At 53.0% G+C, this 22,488-nt stretch overlaps 1 protein-coding gene and 1 long non-coding RNA gene across 2 annotated transcripts; both read right to left on the reverse strand.

Moving 5' to 3' along the window:
* Positions 1 to 3,577: 3,577 nt before the first annotated feature.
* LOC127586964 (uncharacterized) lies at positions 3,578 to 6,845 on the reverse strand. Its single transcript, XR_007958731.1, has 2 exons — positions 6,640 to 6,845; positions 3,578 to 3,875 (listed from the first exon to the last, which is right to left on the reverse strand). It is a non-coding gene; the product is annotated as an uncharacterized LOC127586964 (long non-coding RNA).
* Positions 6,846 to 13,823: 6,978 nt separating this feature from the next.
* slc3a2b (solute carrier family 3 member 2b) lies at positions 13,824 to 21,634 on the reverse strand. The gene is made up of 9 exons (XM_052045001.1): positions 21,198 to 21,634; positions 20,173 to 20,346; positions 19,090 to 19,190; positions 18,309 to 18,389; positions 17,409 to 17,473; positions 17,125 to 17,317; positions 16,850 to 16,984; positions 16,031 to 16,132; positions 13,824 to 15,202 (listed from the first exon to the last, which is right to left on the reverse strand). Exons 1-9 carry the CDS (start codon positions 21,601 to 21,603, stop codon positions 14,861 to 14,863), a joined length of 1,599 nt encoding a protein of 532 aa, XP_051900961.1. The 5' UTR covers positions 21,604 to 21,634; the 3' UTR covers positions 13,824 to 14,860.
* Between the last annotated feature and the right edge of the window lie 854 nt (positions 21,635 to 22,488).

Consider the following 22,488-nt stretch of genomic DNA (forward strand, 5'->3'; position numbering starts at 1 on the left):
CTCCCCACCCTCAAACCCTCCCCAACCCCTCCCCATCCCCCCAACCCCTCCCCCAAACCCCCCACTCCCTCCCCATCCCCCCTTCTCTCCGCCATCCCTTCAGTCCCTCCTCCAACCCCCCCCCCCGCCAAAGCCAATGACCACGGTGGGGTTGCTGTGCACCCCCCACCTGCGGGAAACACCCCTTCCTCACAACGAGGACCTTCCACCTCGTAGACCACTTATGGCCCGATCCATCCCACTCATTGTGGTGTAGTAGACCACCATCATCACATAACCTGCAGCTTCATGAACCTTCACACCATCATTACCAACAAACCAGTCTTCCAGGAAGATGCTTCAACGCTTTCCCGGGGCAAGGTCCCAGAAACGACCGTCGTCAATTGCTCCATCGATGACCTTCCCTCAAAGTCAAAATCACTGAGGACCCTCACCACCTGGGACGTGCCCTCTTCTCGTTACTACCATCAGGGAGGAGGTACAGGAGCCTGAAGACCCACACTCGACGATTCGGGAACAGCTCCTTCCCCTCCGCCGTCAGATCTCATGAACACTCCCTCGTTATTCCTTTATTTTGCACTATTGATTTATTTTGTAATTTATAGTAATTTTATGTCTTTGCGCTGTACTGCTGCCGCAAAACAACACAGTTCACCTCATCTAAGTCCGTGATAATAAACCTGACTCTGAGCTTATTGTCATGCAAACACAGGTGCAATGAAAATCTTACCTGCAGCAGTGTCACAGGCACAGGGCATCAGAGACACAACATTCACAACAAAATCATAAATTATACACAATTTTTACAAGGATGGTAGTTAAGGCTAAAGGTTAGGGTGGGGTAGTTCCACTGAGGGTACAACTCCTCAGAAACTGACGTAGCCCATGCCCACATGCAGCAAGACCTGGGCAACACTCCAACATGCAGGGAAGTGCTAAGCTGCATTCATGCCACAGAAGGGCCTGTTGTGACTGCTGAACTGAATGGCTGGAGAGATACTGAACATGGTTGATATGGTCTTAATTCATCACCATAAGCAGGCATTCTCCTGGAGACCCTCTCAGTGGAGTCTCTCCAAACTCAAAGTACGTCGAGTTTTTATACTCCAAAGAACAAAGCAGGTGATTCAATACAATTTCAACTGCAACAGTGACATTGTTTACTCAATATTTTGTGTCTGTCAAATGGTTCCATTGAATGACATGGGAGCACACTGTAAGTGACAAGACACCTCTGAAGGTTCAAACACCTTTGCTGGGACAAAGTCATTCACAAGAGGCAAAGGGACCCAGACACTCAAGATGAGTGGTGTGAGGGCTAACTCTACGAATTTACAAATATCCCAATTATTGCTAGAGACCAAATATTCCCGTGACCATGTTTGATGTGTCAAGTGGCAAAATCAGTCTGGTCTGGAACCTCAGTCACAATGGTGCAAAATAACTTAGCCAGTGTGGTCGAGTTTATTGTCTTACAGAGTCACAGAGTCACACAGCAGGGAAACAGGCCCTTTGGCCCAACTGGTCCATGCCAACCACAGTGCCCATCCAAGCTAGTCCCATTTGCCCACGTTTGGCTCATATCCCTCTAAACCTTTCCTATCCATGGACCTGTCCAAGTGTCTTTTAAACGTTGTCGTTATACCAAGAGTGATGGCGGTGCCAGTTGAGGGAGGGTACCGAAGACTTGTTAATCGTAACTGAGCTATCTGAGGAAAATTGGTAAACTAAACTGGTAAATTGTAAATGTATTTATTATTGTCACATGTACTGAGGTACAGCGAAGAACTTTGTTCTGCATGCCATCCATACAGATCATTTCGTCACATCAGTACGTTGAGGTAGTACAAGGGAAAACAATAACAGAATGCAGAATAAAGTGTTACAGTTACAGAGAAAGTGCAGTGCAGGCAGACAATAAGGTGCAAGGGCCATGATGAGGTAGATTGTGAGGTCAAGAGTCCATCTTATTGTACTATTGTTCAATAGCCTTATAACAGCGGGGTAGAAGCTGTCCTTGAGCCTGGTGGTACGTGTTCTCAGGCTTTTGTATCTTCTGCCCAATGGGAGGGGGGAGTAAATGAAAATAGCTTCCCTTAGCAAACACCTCTGGTTCTGATGATCCACGTGAATCATCAGAACCAGAGGCATTTGCTAAGAGAAGCTGTTTTGATTTTTGATTGTTCCAGCCGATATACACACAGCAATCCAGTAGAGCCAAATCATTATTGGTATTTGCAAGTCACTGCTAAGAGAAGCTGTTTTCATTTACTCTCAGTGAGGGGCAAAGATGGGCTGGGACTCAGGACAACTCCTCCACTCTTCTGTCCAAATGACCATGGGCTCATTTACGTCCATGTGAGAGGGTGGTACCTCTGACAGTTCAGCACTCCCTCAGCGTGCCACCTCCAACAGGAAGGCTCCCTCCTCCAAACAGGAAACACTGACTTGGCACATCCCAAGCTCCAGATTCACCGTCAGGCATTGACACATACTCTCGGCACTATCCCTGGCTCCCCACCTACCCTGGATTAGGAGACACTCCCTTCACACCTCCCAGGGTGTCCGACTGGAGAGCACTCACTCAGATTTTGGGCATCCCCAATTATCAATTAAAATCTTTGGTTTCACTTGGCAAACAGTGAGATGAGCAAGTGTGTGCCTGGCCTGTGGAAATCTGGTGTTTATTCCCCCACACAGACATGGATACCACAGAACCTTGGGAATAGAACCTAGAACAGTACAGCACAGGAAGAGGCCCTTCAGCCCACAATGTCTATGCCAAACATGATGCCCAATTAAACTAGATCTCTCTGGTCCAGATCGCACCCCCCCCATCCTCTGCATGTTCATGTGCCTGTCTAAAAGTCTCTTACTATTGTGTCTGCCTCCCCCACCCCAGCAGCCCCTTACAGACACCCACACTGTGCAAAAAAACCTGCCTGCACATCCCCCTTAAACCTCCCACTCTCACCTTAAATGCATGTCCTCTAGTACTTGACATTTCTACCCTAGTTGGAAGATTCTGTCTACCCTATCTGTGCCTCTCATAACCTCCATCAGCTCTCCCCTCAGCCTCTGCTGCTCCAGAGAGAACAACCCAAGTCTGTCCAACCTCTCCTTATAGCTCATGCCCTCTAATCCAGGCAGCGTCCTGGTGAACCTCTCCTGCACCCCCTCCAAAGGTTCCACATCCTTACCGGTAATGGGGCAACCAGAATTACACACAATATTCCAAGTGCGACCTGACCAAAATTTTATACAGCTGCATCGTGACTTCCTTTCTCTTATGCCCTGACCAATGAAAGCAAACATGTCATACACCTTCTTCACCACCCTATCTACTTGCGTGGCCACTGTCAGGGAAGCCGGAGTGAGGATTCGGGAGCTCCCAATAAACATTTCCATTCAGAATTCCGAGCCCAAAGTCCACCCACAGTGGAGTTCAGCCCTCAGGGTCTCTCCCGGCATGAACACACTCCCTAAAATCAACCCTCTAGGGCTGGGATTAATATGTTTAGGAGCTTGGGCTCTCAGCCACCCAGCTCTCTGTTCTCAAACACAGACTGTATACAACTTTCAGAGATGTAAATTTAATTTAATGAACATCAGTTCAACAAAAGAAGCATTTAACATTGCATTTCAAAGACAGCCAACTCGTGAGATGGCCACAGGTTATGAGCACTCGGAATGTTGATTGACAGGGTCCCAGGTTGACAGGGTGAGTGGAGTGTGGAGGTGGAGATGGGTCTCGGACTCTGCTCCCAGGCCACGGATCATCATTCCCGTTTCTTGAAGCTCTCAATGTTGGCAAGGAACCAGGCTGCTGGCACCAGCATCACAGTGGATATGGTGCTCAATGCAATGACAGTCTCCTGTGGCAGGTGGGGAGAGTAGAGAGCAAACATGATCAGTATACGTGGAGGGCTTGCCTTGGAGCTGTACCCACCACCTCCATGTCCACCTCTGCCATCTACACTGATCCCACTTACCCAGATTAAGACCATTTCCTTCTGTGCCTTACCTTTTAAATCTAAATACTACTAAAATGTAGCCATCATCTCTGATTCTAGCACCTCCTCTGGTACTGTGTTCCAGATATTAACCACTCTTTAAAAGATTTACCCCCAAGATTCCTTTTAAAGCCCCAACCTCTCACCTTAAAATGATGCCCTCTTGTTTTTGATCCCCCGGCCATAGAGGTACAGCACAGGAACAGGCCCTTCAGCCCATTGCCCTCGCCAACCAACATTTACACTGATCCCCACACTCCCCCCAGATTCTACCCCTCACCCACACACACGGGGGGGGACGCGTAATTTACAGCGGCCGATTAACCCACCGACCCCGCACTTCATTGGGATGTGGGAGGAAACCGGAGCACCCAGGGGAAACCCACGCGGTCACAGGGAAAACAGGCACACTCTGCACACACACGAACAGACAGAGCCGGAGGTCAGGATCGAACCCAGGTCTCTGGAACTGAGAGGAAGCAGCTGTGCTGTGTGGGCAGCCTACACTAACTGAGCAGTGGGGCAAATCCCAGCTCCCCACATCCCACTGCAATCTATCTACCTGCTCAGAGTATCATGTGACCATTACAACTTTCATTTGTATAGCAACCTCACATGGCAAGAGCTCCCAAGTGAATTCAAGTATCACTGAATGAAATTTGATGGTTCAAAAAGGAGATGATAGCACAGATGAGCAAACCTTGGTGGAAGAGGTAGCTCTACAGAGAGCTGTCAGGGTCTAGGTACGCAGACAGGCAAATGCAATGCTTAAGATGTTGGGGGTGACGGGAACCAGGTATGAAAAATGGCAAGGAATGGAACAGCAGATAACTTTTGTCTGAAGATTGAAGAGAGACTGGATGGATCTGAAAACAGGTATTTTAAAAGATGAAGCATTGTTTATAGGCAGTATGGATCAAGCACGTTACATGTAACAGCTCTGCATGAGCTCGTGGTTCTGTTGAACAGGCTGAGGGGAACCAGCCAGGAGGGCGTTGGAATCATCACGGCTGGAGGTGAGAGAGACACAGACAGGGTTTACAGGAGACGAGCTGGGGCAGAGGTGGAGTCGGGTGAAAGGCGGTACCTTAAACTGGGGTCAAATAGGGACAAAAAGTCTGGCTGCCAGAGGAGGTGGTAGAGGTGGGTACAGTTATGTCTAAAGGGCATTTGGTTAGAGGGAGACACAAGACCACAGGCACTGGAATCCAGAGCAACACAACCAGCTGGAAGAACTCAGCCGGTCGAGCAGCATCTGTGAAGGGAAGTGGACGGTCGACGTTTCAGTGGGATTCCAGATGTTTAGCTTGAGTACACGCAGTGCTGGATGCCAGAGTTCAGGTGTAAACAGGCAATTACACCATTGGGTTTAGTGTGCAGAGGAAAATCAGGGACAAGGCTCCAAGGCAGACTTGTACTGGGAGCACAATCACCCGGGGACAGGAACCCCTGTGGTCCCTCACCAGATACCCCAGAAAAGACCATTTATTCTTACTAATTCCTGCCCTTCAAGCAATTTTTATTCCAATCTATTACCTCCCATTGTATGTACTGAAATTTTACACACTAATCTTCAAAGACTTTCTGACAGTCCAACTACACATCCTCTAGTTTCCTGTATCCATTATACCAGCTACATCCTCAAAAACCACAGTAGGTCTGTCAAACACAACTTCCCTTCTGGAAATCCAGGCTGCCTCTCAGCATCATAATCAGGGCTGAGCACATTCACCAATTTCGTCTCCCGCAGGGGAGTAGGGAATCTCGGCTGCCTGGCATTCTCAAGACAGAACTCGATGGATCAGAGTCGGTTATACAGCACGGAAACAGGCCTTTCAGACCAGCACATCCACACCGACCAAGAGGTCTATCTGAGCTCGTCCTGCTGCAACGTCGACCGTCCACTTCCCTTCACAGATGCCGCTCGACCGGCTGAGTTCCTCCAGCTGGATGTGCTGCTCCGGATTCCAGTGCCTGCGGTCTCTTGTCTCCTCACTAACTGAATGCCCTTTAGACATTATAACCGTACCCACCTCTCCCACCTCCTGTGGCAGCCCATTCCACACACCCACCGCCCTCTGGGTGAAGACGTTGCCCCTCAGGTCCCCTTTAAATCCTTCCCCTCTCACCTTCACCCTGTGCCCTCTGGTTTGAGGCTCCCCTACCCTGGGGGAAAGACTGTGACCGTATCTCTGCCCCTCATGTCTGTTGATTATTAAAGAAACCCCGAAGTTATTGTCGGATATTCAAGGAATCCCGCAGTCCCCGTTGGGTAGTGAGGGGGCTGCTGCAGGGCGGGGGCGCTGAGGCGGCTCCACCACGATGCAGACCAGGAAGGAGGGGCCGAGCGGCCGCGCCCTGCTGCAGTGAGCGGGTAAAGGCCCGGGAGGGGGAGGGGGAGGTCTCCGCGGTCTCAGACGGGGAGCCCAGAGCCTCCCGGCGGCCGAAGCAGCAGCCAGCACCCGGGCCGGACCCTCCCCTCCCCGGGCCCGGGACCGGACCCTCCCCTCCCCTCCCCTCCCCTCCCCGGGCCCGGACCCTCCCCTCCCCGGGCCCTCGGCTCAGGCGACCCCGAGGCTTGCGGCCTTGGCGCGCCGGGTTCTCCCTCCCCGCCCGCCGCACTCACCGCGGTGCCGACCGGGCTGCGGGCTGCCTTGGTGGTGTAGCCGGCCCGCGGCGGGAGCAGCGCCGGGGCGAGGCGGGCGATCCCTCGGAGAGCGGCCGACATGGCGGAGCGGCTGCGGCAAAGGGCACCGGAAATGGAGGCGGGCACGTGACCAGTCCGCCGTCACGCGGGCGGTATCCAGGAAGTGACGTCTTCCCAGCCGCAGCTCCCGCCGTTGCATCACCTCAGCCCCCGGTCAATGTGGATCCTCCCTCCCTCCCCCCTCCCCCTCCCCCTCCCCCTCCCCCTCCCCCCCTCCCTCCCTCCCCTCCCCTCCCCTCCCCCTCCCTCCCCTCCCCTCCCCCTCCCTCCCTCCCCTCCCTCCCCCTCCCTCCCCTCCCCTCCCCCTCCCTCCCCTCCCCTCCCCCTCCCCTCCCTCCCCCCTCCCCTCCCCTCCCCCTCCCTCCCTCCCCCCCTCCCCTCCCCCTCCCTCCCCCCTCCCCCTCCCTCCCCTCCCCTCCCCCTCCCTCCCCTCCCCCTCCCTCCCTCCCCTCCCCTCCCCCTCCCTCCCCTCCCCTCCCCTCCCCCTCCCTCCCCCCTCCCCCTCCCTCCCCCCTCCCCTCCCTCCCTCCCCTCCCCTCCCCCTCCCCCTCCCTCCCTCCTCCCTCCCCCTCCCTCCCCCTCCCCCTCCCCCCTCCCCTCCCTCCCTCCCTCCCCTCCCCCTCCCTCCCCTCCCTCCCCTCCCCTCCCCCTCCCTCCCCTCCCTCCCTCATCCCTCCCTCCCCTCCCTCCCTCATCCCTCCCCTCCCTCATCCCTCCCCTCCCTCATCCCTCCCCTCCCTCATCCCTCCCCTCCCCCCCCCTCCCTCCCCCTCCCCTCCCCCTCCCTCCCCTCCCCCCTCCCTCCCTCCCCTCCCCCTCCCTCCCTCCCCTCCCCTCCCCTCCCTCCCCCTCCCTCCTCCCTCATCCCTCCCCTCCCTCCCCTCCCCCTCCCTCCCCTCCCCTCCCTCATCCCTCCCCTCCCTCCCTCATCCCTCCCCCTCCCTCCCTCCTCTCTCATCCCCCTCCCTCCTCCCTCATCCCCCTCCCTCCCTCCCTCATCCCTCCCCCTCCCTCCCTCCCTCATCCCTCCCCCTCCTCCCTCCCTCCCTCATCCCTCCCCCTCCTCCCTCCCTCCCTCATCCTTCCCCCTCCTCCCTCCCCCCCCTCCCCTCCCTCATCCCTCCCCTTCCCCCCTCATCCCTCCCCCTCCCTCCCCTCCTCCCTCCCTCATCCCTCCTCCCTCCCTCCCCTCCCCTCCCTCATCCCTCCCCTCCCTCCCTCATCCCTCCCCCTCCCTCCCTCCTCCCTCATCCCCCTCCCTCCTCCCTCATCCCCCTCCCTCCCTCCCTCATCCCTCCCCCTCCCTCCCTCCCTCATCCCTCCCCCTCCTCCCTCCCTCCCTCATCCCTCCCCCTCCTCCCTCCCTCCCTCATCCTTCCCCCTCCTCCCTCCCCCCCTCCCCTCCCTCATCCCTCCCCTTCCCCCCTCATCCCTCCCCCTCCCTCCCCTCCTCCCTCCCTCATCCCTCCTCCCTCCCTCCCCTCCTCCTTCCCTCTCATCCCTCATCCCTCCCCCTCCATCCCCTCCTCCCTCCCTCCCTCATCCCTCCCCTCCATCCCTCATCCATCCCCTCCTCCCTCCCTCCTCCTCACTCCATCCCTCATCCCTCCCTCCATCCCTCCTCCTCCCCTCCCTCCCCATCCCTCTCTCCCTCCTCACCTCACTCCCTCCACATCCGTCATCCCCTCCCTCCCTCCTTCCTCTCCTCCCTCCATCCCTCATCCCTCCTCCTCCCCTCCCTCTGTCCCCGTCCCTCCTCCCTCCGTCCCCTCCCTCCTCTGTCCCTCCCTCCGTCCCCTCCCTCCCTCCCTCTGTCCCCTCCATCCCTCCTCCATCTGTCCCTCCATCCCGCCTTCCCTCCTCCATCCCTCTGTCCCTCCTCCTTCCCTCCATCCCTGTAAAGCTACTCTATCCCTCCATCCCTCTATGGTCTGCTCAATCTCTCCTCGAGGTGAACCTGCCACTCCCAGAACCAGTCACTGGGAAATTTGCTCCGTTCCCTCTGTGGAAATACATCGTGTCAGGCAAAGATTCAGTCCACTGAGTCTGTGGCAACAAAGAAAAAATGCTCATCACTGACATAAGACTGACTGACATAAGATAAGATCTTTATCAGTCACATGCACATCGAAACACACAGTGAGATGCATCTTCTGCGTAGAGTGTTCTGGGGGCAGCCCCCAAGTGTCACCACACTTCCGGCGCCAACATAGCATGCCCACAACTTCCTAACCCGTACGTCTTTGGAATGTGGAAGGAAACCGGAGCACCCGGAGGAAACCCACGCAGACACGGGGAGAACGTACGAACCCCTTACAGACAGCGGCCGGAATTGAACCCGGGTCGCTGGTGCTGTAATAGTGTCACACTAACCGCTACACTACCGTGTATGACTCTCTCCATGTTCCCCATGTTATCCCAGCAGCCCTGCAACTTACTCTCTCTCCAGTGGCGTCCAATTCCCTTCAATGTGCCGACCGTCACAACAGGTCAATGGCAGATGCTCTTTCACTGGATCTCCACTCTGTGCTGGACCATCTGGACAACAGTAATGCATACGCCAGGCTGCTGGGCATTGACAATCATCCCCTCTAAGCTGATCACCAAGCTCCCAGACCTGGGCCTCTGTCGTTCCCTTTGCAACTGGATCCTTCACAGTATGACTGAGTAACAATGGCTCCTCACTGACCATCAACACCTCAATGACGTGAGCTTAGCCCCCTGCTCTACTCTCTTTACACCCACGACTGTGTCACTAAGCACAACTGCAGTACCATCTACTAATTTGCTGACACCACTGTTGTTGGCCAAATCACGTGTGGCGATGACTCAGCGTACAGGAGTGAGGTCGGATATCCAGTTGCGTGGTGCCACAATTAATATAAGATCTTTATTAGTCACATGTACATGGAAACACACAGTGAGATGCATCTTCTGCGTTCACGCTCAGTTTCAATAATACTAAGAAGCTAATTGTTGACTTCAGAAGGGGGAAGTTGGGAGACCACGTCCCAGTTCTCATTGGTAGGTCAGAGGTGGAGAGAGTCAGCAGCTTTAAATTCCTGGGTGTCAACATCTCAGATGACTCGTCCTGGGCCCAGCACATAGACGCAATCATGAAGAAGGCACGCCAGCACCTCTACTTTCTTAGAAGATTTGGCATGTCACCAAACTTCTGCAGATGTACTATTGAATGTATCCTGACTGGCTGCGTCACGGCCTGGTACGGCAATTCCAATGCACAGGAACGCAAGAGGCTGCAGTGGGCACAGCCCTCCCCACCACTGACAGCAGCTACAGGACACGCTGCCTCAAGAAGGCAGCATCTATCATCAAGAATTCCCACCATCCAGATCACGTCCTCTACTCGCAGCTACCATCAGGCAGGAGGTACAGAAGCCTGAAGTCCCACACCACCAGGTTCAGGAAGACCTGCGTTCCTACAACCATCAGCTTCAGCACCTATGTGCCTAAGTCCAGGACTATACTCTCTCGAGTTTAGAAGATGAGAAGGTAGCTCACTGACAAGTACAAAATTCTTACAGAGCACAGAGTAGGTTCGATGGGATGTTGCCTGGGATGGAGCGTTTCAATTGAGTAGAGACTGGTCAGGCTGGGTTAGCGAGGAGGCTGAGGGGGGAACATGACTGAGGAATACTAAATGATGAGGTGCATAAACAGAGCAGCGAGTGAGAAACCTTTCCCCGTAGCAGGAATCCATAACCAGAGGGGAAAGATTCAAGGTAAGGTATGGGAGGTTTACAGAGGATTTGAGTAAGAATTTTTCCCGATGGTGTGGCAGAGGCAGAGACTCTCACATCTAAGTAGTCAGATGAGCACTTGAGATATCGTGGATGGAAGGCAATGTCCAAGTGCTGGGAAATGGGACATCCAGAATGGCTGGCACAGGGCCCAGTTCCACCAGGTATGACTATGGCTTGACAGGATGTATTCAGAGAGAATATTTCCCCTGGCTGAGGGGTCTACAGTCAGGATCAGTCTCAGGATAAGGGAGAAGCCATTTAGGGGTGATTAGGGGAAATTTCTTCAGAGGACAGTGAAACTTTGGAACTCTCTGCTCTGGAGGGTTGTGAAGGTTCAGTCATAGAACAGTACAGCACAATACAGGCCCTTCGGCCCACAATGTTGTGCTGACCTTTAAACCTCACCTAAGACTATCTAACCCCTGCCTCCCACATATCCCTCTATTTTAAATTCCTCCCTATGCTTATCCAGCAATCTCTTGAATTTGACCAGTGTACCTGCCTCCACCACCACCCCAGGCAGCGCATTCCATGCCCCAACCACTCTCTGGGTGAAAAACCTCCCTCTGACATCTCCCTTGAACATCCCACCCATTACTTTAAAGACGTGCCCTCTTGTATTGAGCATTGGTGCCCTGGGAAAGAGGTGCTGGCTATCCACTCTATCTATTCCTGTTAATATTTTGTACACCTCTATCATGTCTCCCCTCATCCTCCTTCTCTCCAAAGAGTAAAGCCCCAGCTCCCTTAGTCTCTCCTAATAATGCATACCCTCTAAACCAGGCAGCATCCTGATAAATCTCCTCTGCACCCTTTCCAACGCTTCCACATCCTTCCTATAATGAGGCGACCAGAACCAGAGTTCTGGAATGTTGAGGAACACGGGGTAGATTTGAGGTAGATGATGAGTCACTGTATGGAAACAGGTCCTTTGGCCCACTGTCCATGCTGACCGTCAGCCACCTAGTTACACTAATCTAACATTAATCTTCAATTCTTAAAATATTTCCATTAACTCCCCCCGATTCTCCCACCACCCACCTAGTGACCAATTAACCTACCAGCCTGCACCCTTTGGGATGTGGGAGAAACTGGAGCACCCGGGGGAAAACCATGAGGTCAGATACAGCAATGACCAAGTGCTGGGAAATGGGACGTCCAGAATGGCTGGCACAGGGCCCACACACAGACAGTACCCGAGGTCAGGTTTAACCTGGGTCTCTAATGTGCTGCCCATGGATTGAGGAGCAGGCTGAGGGGACCAGATGTCTCCTCCTGCTCCAAACGTATGCAGCAATTATTAAACAGTTACATAGAGACAACAGAAATGTTCTTTCAAAGATGTACTTCCACAATGTTCTTGCTTTCTCGGATATCAAAGCAACTCCACTCAAAATGGTACATTTGGAAGTGTGGTATTGTAGGAACTGTTGTAGCCAGTTTACAAGGTGCCACAGTAGTTTGTTACTGGACAGATCATTTGTTTTTTGTTAAAAAGTGAAACAAAGTTGTTCAGAATCCTGGGACAAACAGTCTGTTCCTTACTCTGCCCACAGGACACTGGCAAGTAAGGTTAAAAGTCTCTGCATGGATCTGTGTAGTGACCTCTCACCGCTGCAGTGCTCCCGCAGCACTTCAATGCTGCCCAGACCATCCCAGGCTCGTCACTTCCTTCCATCCAGTCCATCGCATCAGGAAGGCTAACAGTATCGTCAAGGATGCCTGCCACCCTGGCCGTTCCCTTCTAGAAGATACAGGAGCTTGAAAGCCCAGACAGCCAGGCTACAGCTTCTTCCCCACGGCTGTCACATTCCTGAACCAATCACCTCTTTCACATCCCCCTCCCAGTGGTGCTGCCACCTTCTTGGACTCGCTACTTTCTCAGTTATTCCATTGTCACTTTAGCATTTAGTTTTGCATTACTCCAAACTGCACCACCTTTGTGCTCATTGCATTTATATTTAGCATTTCCACGTATACCATTTACTGAGCTTCATACAAACAAGGAATTTCATTGCACCCTGGTGTATTATAACAAACTAATCTCAGCTATCTTTTCATTCATTTGCCAAACAGATGTCTTTCTTGTGACCCAGTAGTTCTCAAACCAGAGAGGCTCTGGAGATGATACCTTTATTGGTCACATGTACATCAAAACACACTGAAATGCATCTTTTTTGCGTAGTGTTCTGGGGTCAGCCTGCAAGTGTTGCCATGCTTCTGGTGCCAACATAGGATGCCCACAATTCCTAACCCATACATCTTTGGAATGTGGGAGGAAACCCACAGACATGGGAAGAACATACAAACTCCTTACAGACAGCAGCCAAATTTGAACTGTAATAGTGTTACGCTAACTGCTACACTACCATGCCTGCACAAGTGGAGCTAGAAGCAGATTTGGACTGGATCAGCTAAGGACAGCAGCTTTCCTTCCCTGTAGGTTATCAGTGAACCAGATTTTTCCTTTTAAAAGCTACAATCCAGGCATTTCAAAGGTACTCTTTTGGATATTAGCTCTTCCAAGATTAATCTATTTAACTTTCCCAGTTGGTGATCTATGCCAACCAAGATGCCCATCTAAGCTGGTGCCATATCCCTCTAAACCTTTCCTATCCATCCAACTGTTTTAAATGCTGTTAATGTACCACCTCCACTTCCTCTGGCAGCTTGTTTCCTACATGCTCAAGTCTGGATGAAGTTGCCCCTCAGGTCCCTTTTAAATTTTTTTCACTCTCAAATGTGTGCCCTTGAGGTTTTGATTCCCCAACCCTGGGGAAAAAGACTGTCCATCCAACCTCATCCCATCCATGGACAGTTTGTTCTTGATACTGCAACTCAGCTGTAACACATCTTTAGATCTTATTTGCTTTCCAAGTTATTTTTATTGAAACAAAAGATTAAAAAAATATGAAAAATCCAGTTTAAAAATACTTAAAGCTTGCCAATCAGACAAACTCCAACATCCAGCTAATGACCAAAAGGTAGATGAGAGCAAGCTGCAGAGGCAGAGACAAGTGTTAGTTTCTGCCACCATTAATCTGGGCAGTTTCCACACTCAGGAACCGAGTCAGTCTGGGAGCTCTGGCCAGAATGTAGCCTCAGAATCTGCAGGTCAGAGTCAGTCCTCAAAGCTGGGATTAAAAAGCAGAACTGCAAAATGGAAATCTGAAATTTAAAACCCAAAAGATGCTCAGGAAGTACCTCAGGAGCAAGAAGCAGAGTTAATACTTCATGATTGCTCAACTAGAACATTAACTGCTTCTTGCTCCACAGATACTGCCCGACCTGCTGAGAATTTCCAGTATTTTGTTTGTATTTATAGTGGCCAGTTTCTTAAAAAAAAATCACTTGTTTCTTTTAAAAATTAAAAGTGTTTTTATTCATAGGTCCCATTTGGAAGAGGGGTTTATAACAGCCAACTTTGACTCAAAGTGAAGCAGTTGTATTGGATGAGGCTGTTGGACAGCATCACTGGCAATCAACCACACCATTGCAGGAGGCATTGGTGTCTGAAAGCCATTTGAAGATGAACCACAATCTTATGGCCTTGTTTTAACAGCAATGCCACTTGCTTAACTCAAGGATGTGTGGGAATAAGGGGAGTGTTCCCACTGTTAGCTCTTCTATTTTTGTGCGTCTTTAGCCCACTTTCAACCACAGTTCCCTCATTTATCTTCAAAGCTGGGCAATATTGTCAGGACGAGCTTGGCCACTGCTCCCTTAACAGCAGAGAACCAAACAAAAATCAGCCCTTGGCCTTTATGCAAGCAACAGCCCAAGACCCCAGGCTCAAGTGAAGCCTTCATCTCTTTCCCCCCCCCCTCCCCATTGCCAGTGTGTGGTGCACAGGCAGAAAACCAACAGGGTTATCTATTTAGTAGAAGAGTTGGAGCCATGAACAGGCTCAATATGGTCAGTCAGATTAGCAATAATCTTAAAAGGGGCTGTCCTCAGCTCCTAACCCTCCTACATCCACATCACCAGTGTAGTGTTTTGTCGATATTGGACATTTCACCCCCAACCAGATGTCTGAGGTTGGGTCCAGAGAAATAAAGTCACCAAGTCCTCAGTCAGAAGGGGCCACAGTTGGGTTTTAAATTAAAAAGTAGACTCCCTCTGACCAGCTGGATTCAGACCAGTGTCACACTCCCTGCAGGTCGTGCTAAAGGGTGCTCTGATCACAAGGAAGGAGATTGCAGAAACTGCTCAGCATCCAGATGAGAAACACAAGACAATACGAATGGAAAATTGGCATTTGTTAAACCAGTGCACAATGGAATGTGAAAGTCACAAGGTGACCCAGGGATCGATCCCCTCTCCACACACTGAATCAAACAGTCACTGTGAGACTTGAGGGGAGGAGGTGTGCAACTTCAAGGAACAAAGGGGAATTTCAACACCAGACCCTCTCCTCCACCGAGGCTGACTGTGGTCAACTCAACTGCCTCCTCCGACCTGGAGGTCAAGGAGCTGAGCTCCACACTGGCCTTTGCAGGGAGGTCCTCTCCTCGGAGAGAGATGGTTGTGGGCTCTGTGCCGAAGTTGAGCAAAACCATGAAGCGGTCACTCTGGTCCCACGCCCGAAGGTAGGCATAGACGCTGCCCGAGCTGTACACCGACCGGAACTCGCCGAACTGCAGTGAGCGCTCCTTCACCTTCAGCAGGCTCAGCTTCTTGAATAGTGACAGGTGAGAGTTACTGTCAGATTTCTGACCCTGGAGGGAAGAAAAATAGGTAACTTCGTTTATTATTGAGGTAGTGAGAAATTTTTGCATGCAGTCCATACAGATCATTTCACCACATCAGTAGTTTGAGGTAGTACAAGGGAAAACAATAACAGAATGCAGAATAAAGTGATGTAATCACAGAGTGCAGTGCAAGCAGACGATGTGCAAGGGCTACAATGAGGTAGATTGAGATCAAGAGACCACCTTGTACTACAGAAGTAGTCAATAGTCTTAACAGCCCTTGAGCATGGTGCTACGTGCTTTCAGACTTGTATCTTCTGCCTGATTTGGGGGTAGGGGGTAGAAGAAAGAATGTCCAGGGGTGGGTAAGGTCTTTGATTATGTTGGCTGCTTTACTGAGGCAGCAGGAAGTGTAGACAGAGTCCACGTAGGTGAGGCTGGTCTCTGTGACATGCTGGGCTGTGTTCACAACTCTGCAGTTTCTTGTGGTCTCAGGCAGAGCAGTTGCTGTACCCCCCAAGCTGTGATGCATCCAGATAGGATGCTTTCTATGGTGGATCTATATTTGAGGGTCAAAGGGTACATGCCAAATTTCTTTAGGCTTCTGAGGAAGTTGAGGTGCTGATGTTTTTTGGCCATGGCACTCAAACCACTGCCAGGCCACATCAGAACACCCTGGAATACCCAGCTGCCAATTAATTCCCACAAAGTACTGTTGAAACTCTTCCAATGCAAGAGCAGGAACGACATCTTACATAGAATGCTCTCAAATCAAAGGGCCCATCAAAGGAGCCAGTGCATGTGAAATTTACAAAGTCCTGTAAGAGGACCACACAGTTCCCATCAAACACTAACCTCCACTGTTCTGTTGAAGCTGGGCTTTGGGCGGTTGCTGAGCTGGGAGGTGAAGCCGGCATTTTCCGAGGAATTCCACAACATCCATGGTGTCTGGCCCGGCTGCATAAGTGAGCACAAGGCAGAAAGTGGGACTCAGTTCAGCATGAACCAACTTTGATTCCCACAAAGAAACATCCCTCTGGGGGAGGGGGAGGGATGAGTTCCCTCCCATGTACTGGGCTCAATCACCCATCCTCCCAAAACACCCCAGTAAGCATTAACAGATTCCAGCCCTGGCTCAGGTCCCAGTACACAAAGGCAGGAGTAGGCTACTTGGCTCTCAGCCTTCTACCATTTCAATGACTTTTTTTTAAACCTACCTTCCTGCAATAATTCAATATCTAATAATCTAATCTCCTTCAAATATACTAACTGCATCTCCACAGACTGTTTGGGTAAATTCCAAGAGCTCACTGCCTTGTGTGAAGAATTTCCTTCCTAAATTAGCCAACCTTGAGTCAGTGACCACTGGTTGTACAAGCCTCAGCCAAGGAAAGCAGCATCATCCCTGCACATACCCTTATCAAACCTCCTCACAGCCTGCATTCCTGGACCAGTGGCTTTCTGCTTGGATCCAAGGTCTAGATTTAGTCAATGTGGTTGACGTGGACACACTGGGACAAAGGGCCCCATTTCCACACTGTGCTAGAGCACAACCCAAAACTAGCTTGCCCCTTTCAGCCCTCAGACCCTGTCACCTCCTCCCCCTGGCTCAGAAATGGACAACACACAAGACTTCAGCTGTCCAACCCCAGCAGAGCCCAGCTGCACACATACCATGTCACCCTGCAGCCCAATCTCATCGCCGTAGTAAATGAAGGGTGTTCCAGGGAGAGTGAACAGCATTACTGGAAGCAGGCCAGCCAGATTAGCATTCATGGTCGCCATGTGACCAATCTTGGGACCCGAGACCTGAAAACCAAAGATATGGAACCATGAAGGAAGGCCAGTCAAAATCCTCTTGTCAAGCCAGCTCCCACTCCCAAAACAAGGGGGAGAAAACCAGAGGGAGCAAGAGATGGAGGGAGAAGGTATTGTGGGGAGTTACGTACAGCCCAGCTTGGCCATGCTTTGCCAGTGCCGTTGATGTATTGCTCCACACTTTGCTGGACAGCAGCTGCAGACAGGTTGGAGATTGCAATGGCCCGATGCAGATAGTTGCTGAAGACCAGGTCGACATCTGATTGGTTCAAGAGCTGCAGGATTTCACCAAGGTTGGTCATCACTGTGGAAACGATGAGGACTCTAGGCACAGGAGGGAGAAACACAGATTTAACATCAACATCCAGACAGAACCACACGACCAGGGTATAGGGTGGGTGGTGCTCAGTCTTACCTTGGTTTCTCATCTACTGAGAAGTTCCTGGTGAGGTTTTGCCATTCCATTAACCTACTGGGAACCTACAGAAGGAAATCATTGATCATTTAACATGTTCCCAGAGCCAGCATAGACTCAATATCATACAAGACATTGGCGAGATTGTACAAGCTGTTGGTGAGACCACACTTGGAGTATTGTGTACTGCTTTGGTTGCCCCATTATAGGAAAGACAATTAAACTGGAGAGTGTAGAAGAAAATTGAATATGCTACCAAGACTTGAGGGAGTGAGTTATAAGGAGAGGTTGGGCAGGCTAGGACTTTAGACTGAGGGGTGGCCTTATGGAGGTGCATAAAATCATGAACACAGATAGGGTGAATGCAATCTTGTTCCCCAGGGAAGGGGGAACTAGATTTAACTATGGAGGGCACAGGTTTAAGGCTAGAGGGGAAAGATTTAAAAAGGGACCCAAGGTGCAATTTCTTCCCACAGAGGGTGGCAGGTATATAGAATGAGCTGCCAGAGGAAGTAGTGAGGCAGATACAACATTTAAGACAGTTGGACAGGTGCACAGATAGGAAAGATTTAGAGGGATATGGGCCAAATGGGACTAGCTTGTTGGGCACCAATCTGATCAGAAAAAAAGGACATTAGTGAACCAGATTAATTTCTTCTCCCACGCAACAATCCAGCAGGTGATGTGTTCATTATTACTCAAACTAGATCCTGTTCCCTCCCCCAACCCCCAAAATTACAGATTACTAACAGGAGTTAAATTCCAGTCATGCTGGTGTGACCCAGCTTTGGCTCAGGATTATTTATTCTGTGATGATCTACAGTAATACTGCAACAACAGAAAGAAAGAGGAATTGAGCACTGTCCGGATGTGGAAGAGAAACTCCTTGCTGATACTCACAGAATGGAGAACTTGCTCAATCCCTCCCAGACGTATACCATCCACACCTTTCTGGAGCCAGAACTGAAAAGCCTCCTTCTCCTGTGGAAAACACATGTGTCACTTCAATTCTGCTTCAGACAAGAGTAGGAGAAATTACCACTTCTCCCACAATGATTCTACGTCACTGTTTCATGCCATCAAGATAACTTTCTGCTTAAAATGGGAACCCTCTATGTAAACAGCTGATGTCAGTGCAGTGACAGGTTCTGGCCAGTAGAAAGCAGTGTGGAGTGCAATTCCTCCCAGTCATGTACTGGTGGGTTACCCACCCAGAGAAAGACTCATCTAATCCCATCTCTATTCCCAAACTGTAAGGAGACCCTAGACCCCCTGCAGGCTAGTGCAGGGAGACAGTGGGGAGGAGTCAGGGTCAAAATGTCTGATACCAGAGGACATGCATTTAAGGGAGGGGGGGGCACAGTTCAAAGGAGATGTGCAGGGCAAGTTTTTTCTTAAAAAGGAAAAGTGGTGGTGTCTGGAATGCACTGCTGGGGTAGGGGTGGAGGCAGATACCATAGTGGCATTTAAGAGGCTCTCAAGTAGGCACATGGATGTGCTGAGAAAAGAGGACAGTGTGTCAGCAGAGGTTTAGTTAGGTGTTTAATTAGTTGGGCACAACATTGTGGGCTGAAGGGCCTGTTCCTGTGCTGTACCATTCTATGTTCCAGATTACACAGCTGGATCAAGACCAGAAAAGGGGAAAGAAATCAGAAAGGCAGACTCATTAACTGGGACGTACCCGCAAGAGGTCCTGGTGCCCGTCAGTCACGTTGAAGTTAATCCCAAACCACTCCTGGCTCCCTTTGTAGTTGGGAGTGAGATCCAGAATCACCTTGATACCTGTATGGACACAGAATGCGATGGGTGAGGAATCGGAAGGGACAGGTGGTGCCTCATTTCCTCCTCATCCACCATTGCAGCAGCCCCAGTGTCAGAGACAGCACAGTGACAGGCCATTTGGCCCACCAGCTCCATGGTGACCCACTAATCCCCATTCTCTCCAAATTCTCATTTTCAGCACATTCCCATTAACTCCCACCCCCCAAGATTCTACTACTCACCTACACACTCAATAATTTACAGCAGCCAAGTAACCCACCAAACAGGCAGGAGCACCCAGGGGAAACCCACACAAACTCTACACAGGTCAGGATTTGGTATGTCCCCAAAGAGTCTTGCAAATTTCTACAGATGTATGGAGGAGAACATTCTGACTGATTGCAAGAGGCTGCAGAGGGTTGTAGACTCAGCCAGCTTCATCACAGGAACAACCCTCCCCAACATCAAGGACATCAAGAGGCAGTGCCTTGAGAAGGCACTCACCATCCAGGACAAGCCCTCTTCTTGTCACTACCATCAGGGAGGTACAGGAGCTTGAAGACCCACACTCAATTCAGGAACAGCTTCTCCTCCACCAGATTTCTGAACAGTCCAGGAACAGTACCTCACTATTCCTCTTTGCACTATTTGTAATGTGTAATTTTTATGTCTTGCACTGTACTGCTGCTGCAAAACAAGTTTCACTACATAGGTCAGTAATAATAAACCTGGTTGAAGATGGAACCCAGGTACCTGACAGTGAGGCAGTGATCTGTTAGCCGCACCACTGTGCCATCCCAGCCCTCCTTCCTCCCAGCTGGGAGTCACTACGCACCCCCTCCCCATCATCCATACCAATCTAATTGGGAGCTGGAGTCCGCAGGAACCAAGCTCACCTGTGCCAAGCACCTCCAAGGTAAGGCAACAGATGATATTGAGTTTTAACCCCACACTGCTCCTCCCACCACCGCCCCAAAAGCAGAGCTACAGCCATCTCAATTACCTTTTCTGTGGGCTGCCGCCAGCAAATTGTCAAACTGCTCCATGTTGCCATAGACGCTTTCGATCTCCGTCAGGCTTGTCTCGTTAATCAGGTCCGGAGAATTCTGGTGAATTGGGCCGATCACGATACCTTTAACCTTGAGAGCAGCAATTTCCTCCAGGCGTTGCTGTACTCCTGTATGTGTGAGAGGCAAGGGACTCAGACACCAACCCTGATAAACCCAAACACACTGCAAACCCCAAAGCCAACTACACCCCCCCCCCCCCCCCCATGACACCTACCCAGGAAGAACTGGATCCAAATAAGAAGTGGATCTGTACCCATCCCTTTAGAATCCAGGGCTGGGGTTCAAGCCCCATATTTGAGAGCCACAGCACTTCCTCAGCCATGCTTTGCCAGTGCCATTGATGTATTGCTCTCTCCCCCCCCCTCCACAGCCAATGCCCCCCTCTCCCCCCACCCACCTGCAGACCCTGGCCCCGCCCCTTGCAGCCCAGAAGCCCCGCCCCCTCCTTGGCTGATGCAACCGGCGGCTCGCCAGGAGTAGCCCCGCCCCCACCATGCTGATGCAACCGGTGGCCGCTGACCGACACGGAAAGAGCCATCACCTCGGCACCCACCCACCCGCCGACCGTCTCCCCGGAGACCCCGGTCCCACCACCATCCTCCCACCCTCAAAATAAACTCCGGAGTCTCTCTGGTCTCCGGCCAATCACCGAGTGGAGAGCATCACCCGGGAGACCCCCCCCTCCAATCCCAAGACGACGTTTCTTTTCCCCCACGTGGCTCCCGTCACCCGGGAGACCCCCCCATCCAATCACAAAGCCCACTTACCCCTCCCCACGTGGCCCCGTCACCCGGGAGACCCCAATCCCGAGACGACGTCCCCCTTTACCCGCGAGGGGCCCCACGTGGCTCCCGTCACCCGGGGAGACCACCCCCCCCCAATCACAAAACCCAGTCGCCCCTCCCCCTCGTGGTCCCGTCACCCGGGCGACCCCCAATCACGGCGCGGCCCGGCTCACCTGCCAGGTCCCCGCGCCCGTCGCCCTGCGAGTCCTGGAAGGCGCCGACGTCGAGCTGGTAGACGGTGCCCTGCTGCCACCAGCGCAGGGCGGGCAGCGCCTTGCAGCGCGGCGCCTGCACGATGATGACGATGGCGCCGGCCAGCATGGCCAGCCAGCCGAACCAGAAGAGCAGCAGCAGCGCCCAGCGGACGCGCACCCAGCCCGGCGTGTTGGCCACCTTCAGCAGCTCCTCCTTGCTCAGGCCGGTGAAGGGCTGCTCGGCCTCGGCCGCCTTGGCCTTCAGCGCGCCGTTACTGTCGCCCGGGCCGCCGCCGCTCGAGTTCATCGGCAGCTTCTCCGGCTCCACCTCCACCTCGTTCAGCTCCACGTCCTTCAGCCCCGCTTCCACGTCCATGTCGCTCATCCTGTCACCTCCGCTCCGCTCTGAGGGGCGGCGCCGCCGGCACGGCTTATATAGGCCTCAGGCCCCGCCTCCCCGTGACGTCACCGCCCGTCTTAAGGCAGAGCTGGGGCTGGTCTCTTCCCCTCCCCACCCCCCTCCCCCCCCTCCCCCCCTCCTCCCCCCCTCCTCCCCCCCTCCCCCCCCCTCCTCCCCCCCTCCCCCCCTCCCCCCTCCCCCCCTCCCCCCTCCTCCCCACCCCCCTCCTCCCCCCCCTCCCCCTCCTCCCCTCCCCCCTCCTCCCCCCCCTCCCCCCTCCTCCCCTCCCCCCTCCTCCCCACCCCCCTCCTCCCCACCCCCCTCCCCTCCTCCCCTCCTCCCTCCTCCCCCTCCCCCCTCCCCCTCTCCTCCCCCCCTCCCCCCCTCCCCACCCCCTCCTCCCCACCCCCCCTCCTCCTCCCCCCTCCTCCTCCCCCTCCCCCCTCCTCCTCCCCACCCCCCTCCTCCTCCTCCTCCTCCTCCCCACCCCCTCCTCCCCCCACCCCCCTCCTCCTCCCCTCCCCCTCCCCTCCCCCTCCCCCTCCTCCCCCTCCTCCCCCTCCTCCTCCTCCTCCTCCCCCTCCTCCTCCTCCCCCTCCTCCTCCTCCCCCTCTCCCCCCTCCCCCTTCCCCACTCTTCCCCCCTTCCCTCCCCCTTCCCTCCCCCTTCCCTCCCCCTTCCCTCCCCCTTCCCCCCTCCCCCCTCCTCTCCCCCTCTCCCCCTCCCCCTTCCTCCCCCCCTCCTCCCCCCTCCCCCTCCCACTCCCCCACTCCCCCCTCCCCCTCCTCCCCCTCCCAATCCCCCTCCTCATCCTCCACCTCCTCCCCCCTCCTCCTCCCCCTCCTCACCCTCCACCTCCTCTCACCCTCC

This window comes from Pristis pectinata, chromosome 38 (assembly GCF_009764475.1).
Source record: "Pristis pectinata isolate sPriPec2 chromosome 38, sPriPec2.1.pri, whole genome shotgun sequence".
Taxonomy (NCBI): Eukaryota; Metazoa; Chordata; class Chondrichthyes; order Rhinopristiformes; family Pristidae; genus Pristis; species Pristis pectinata.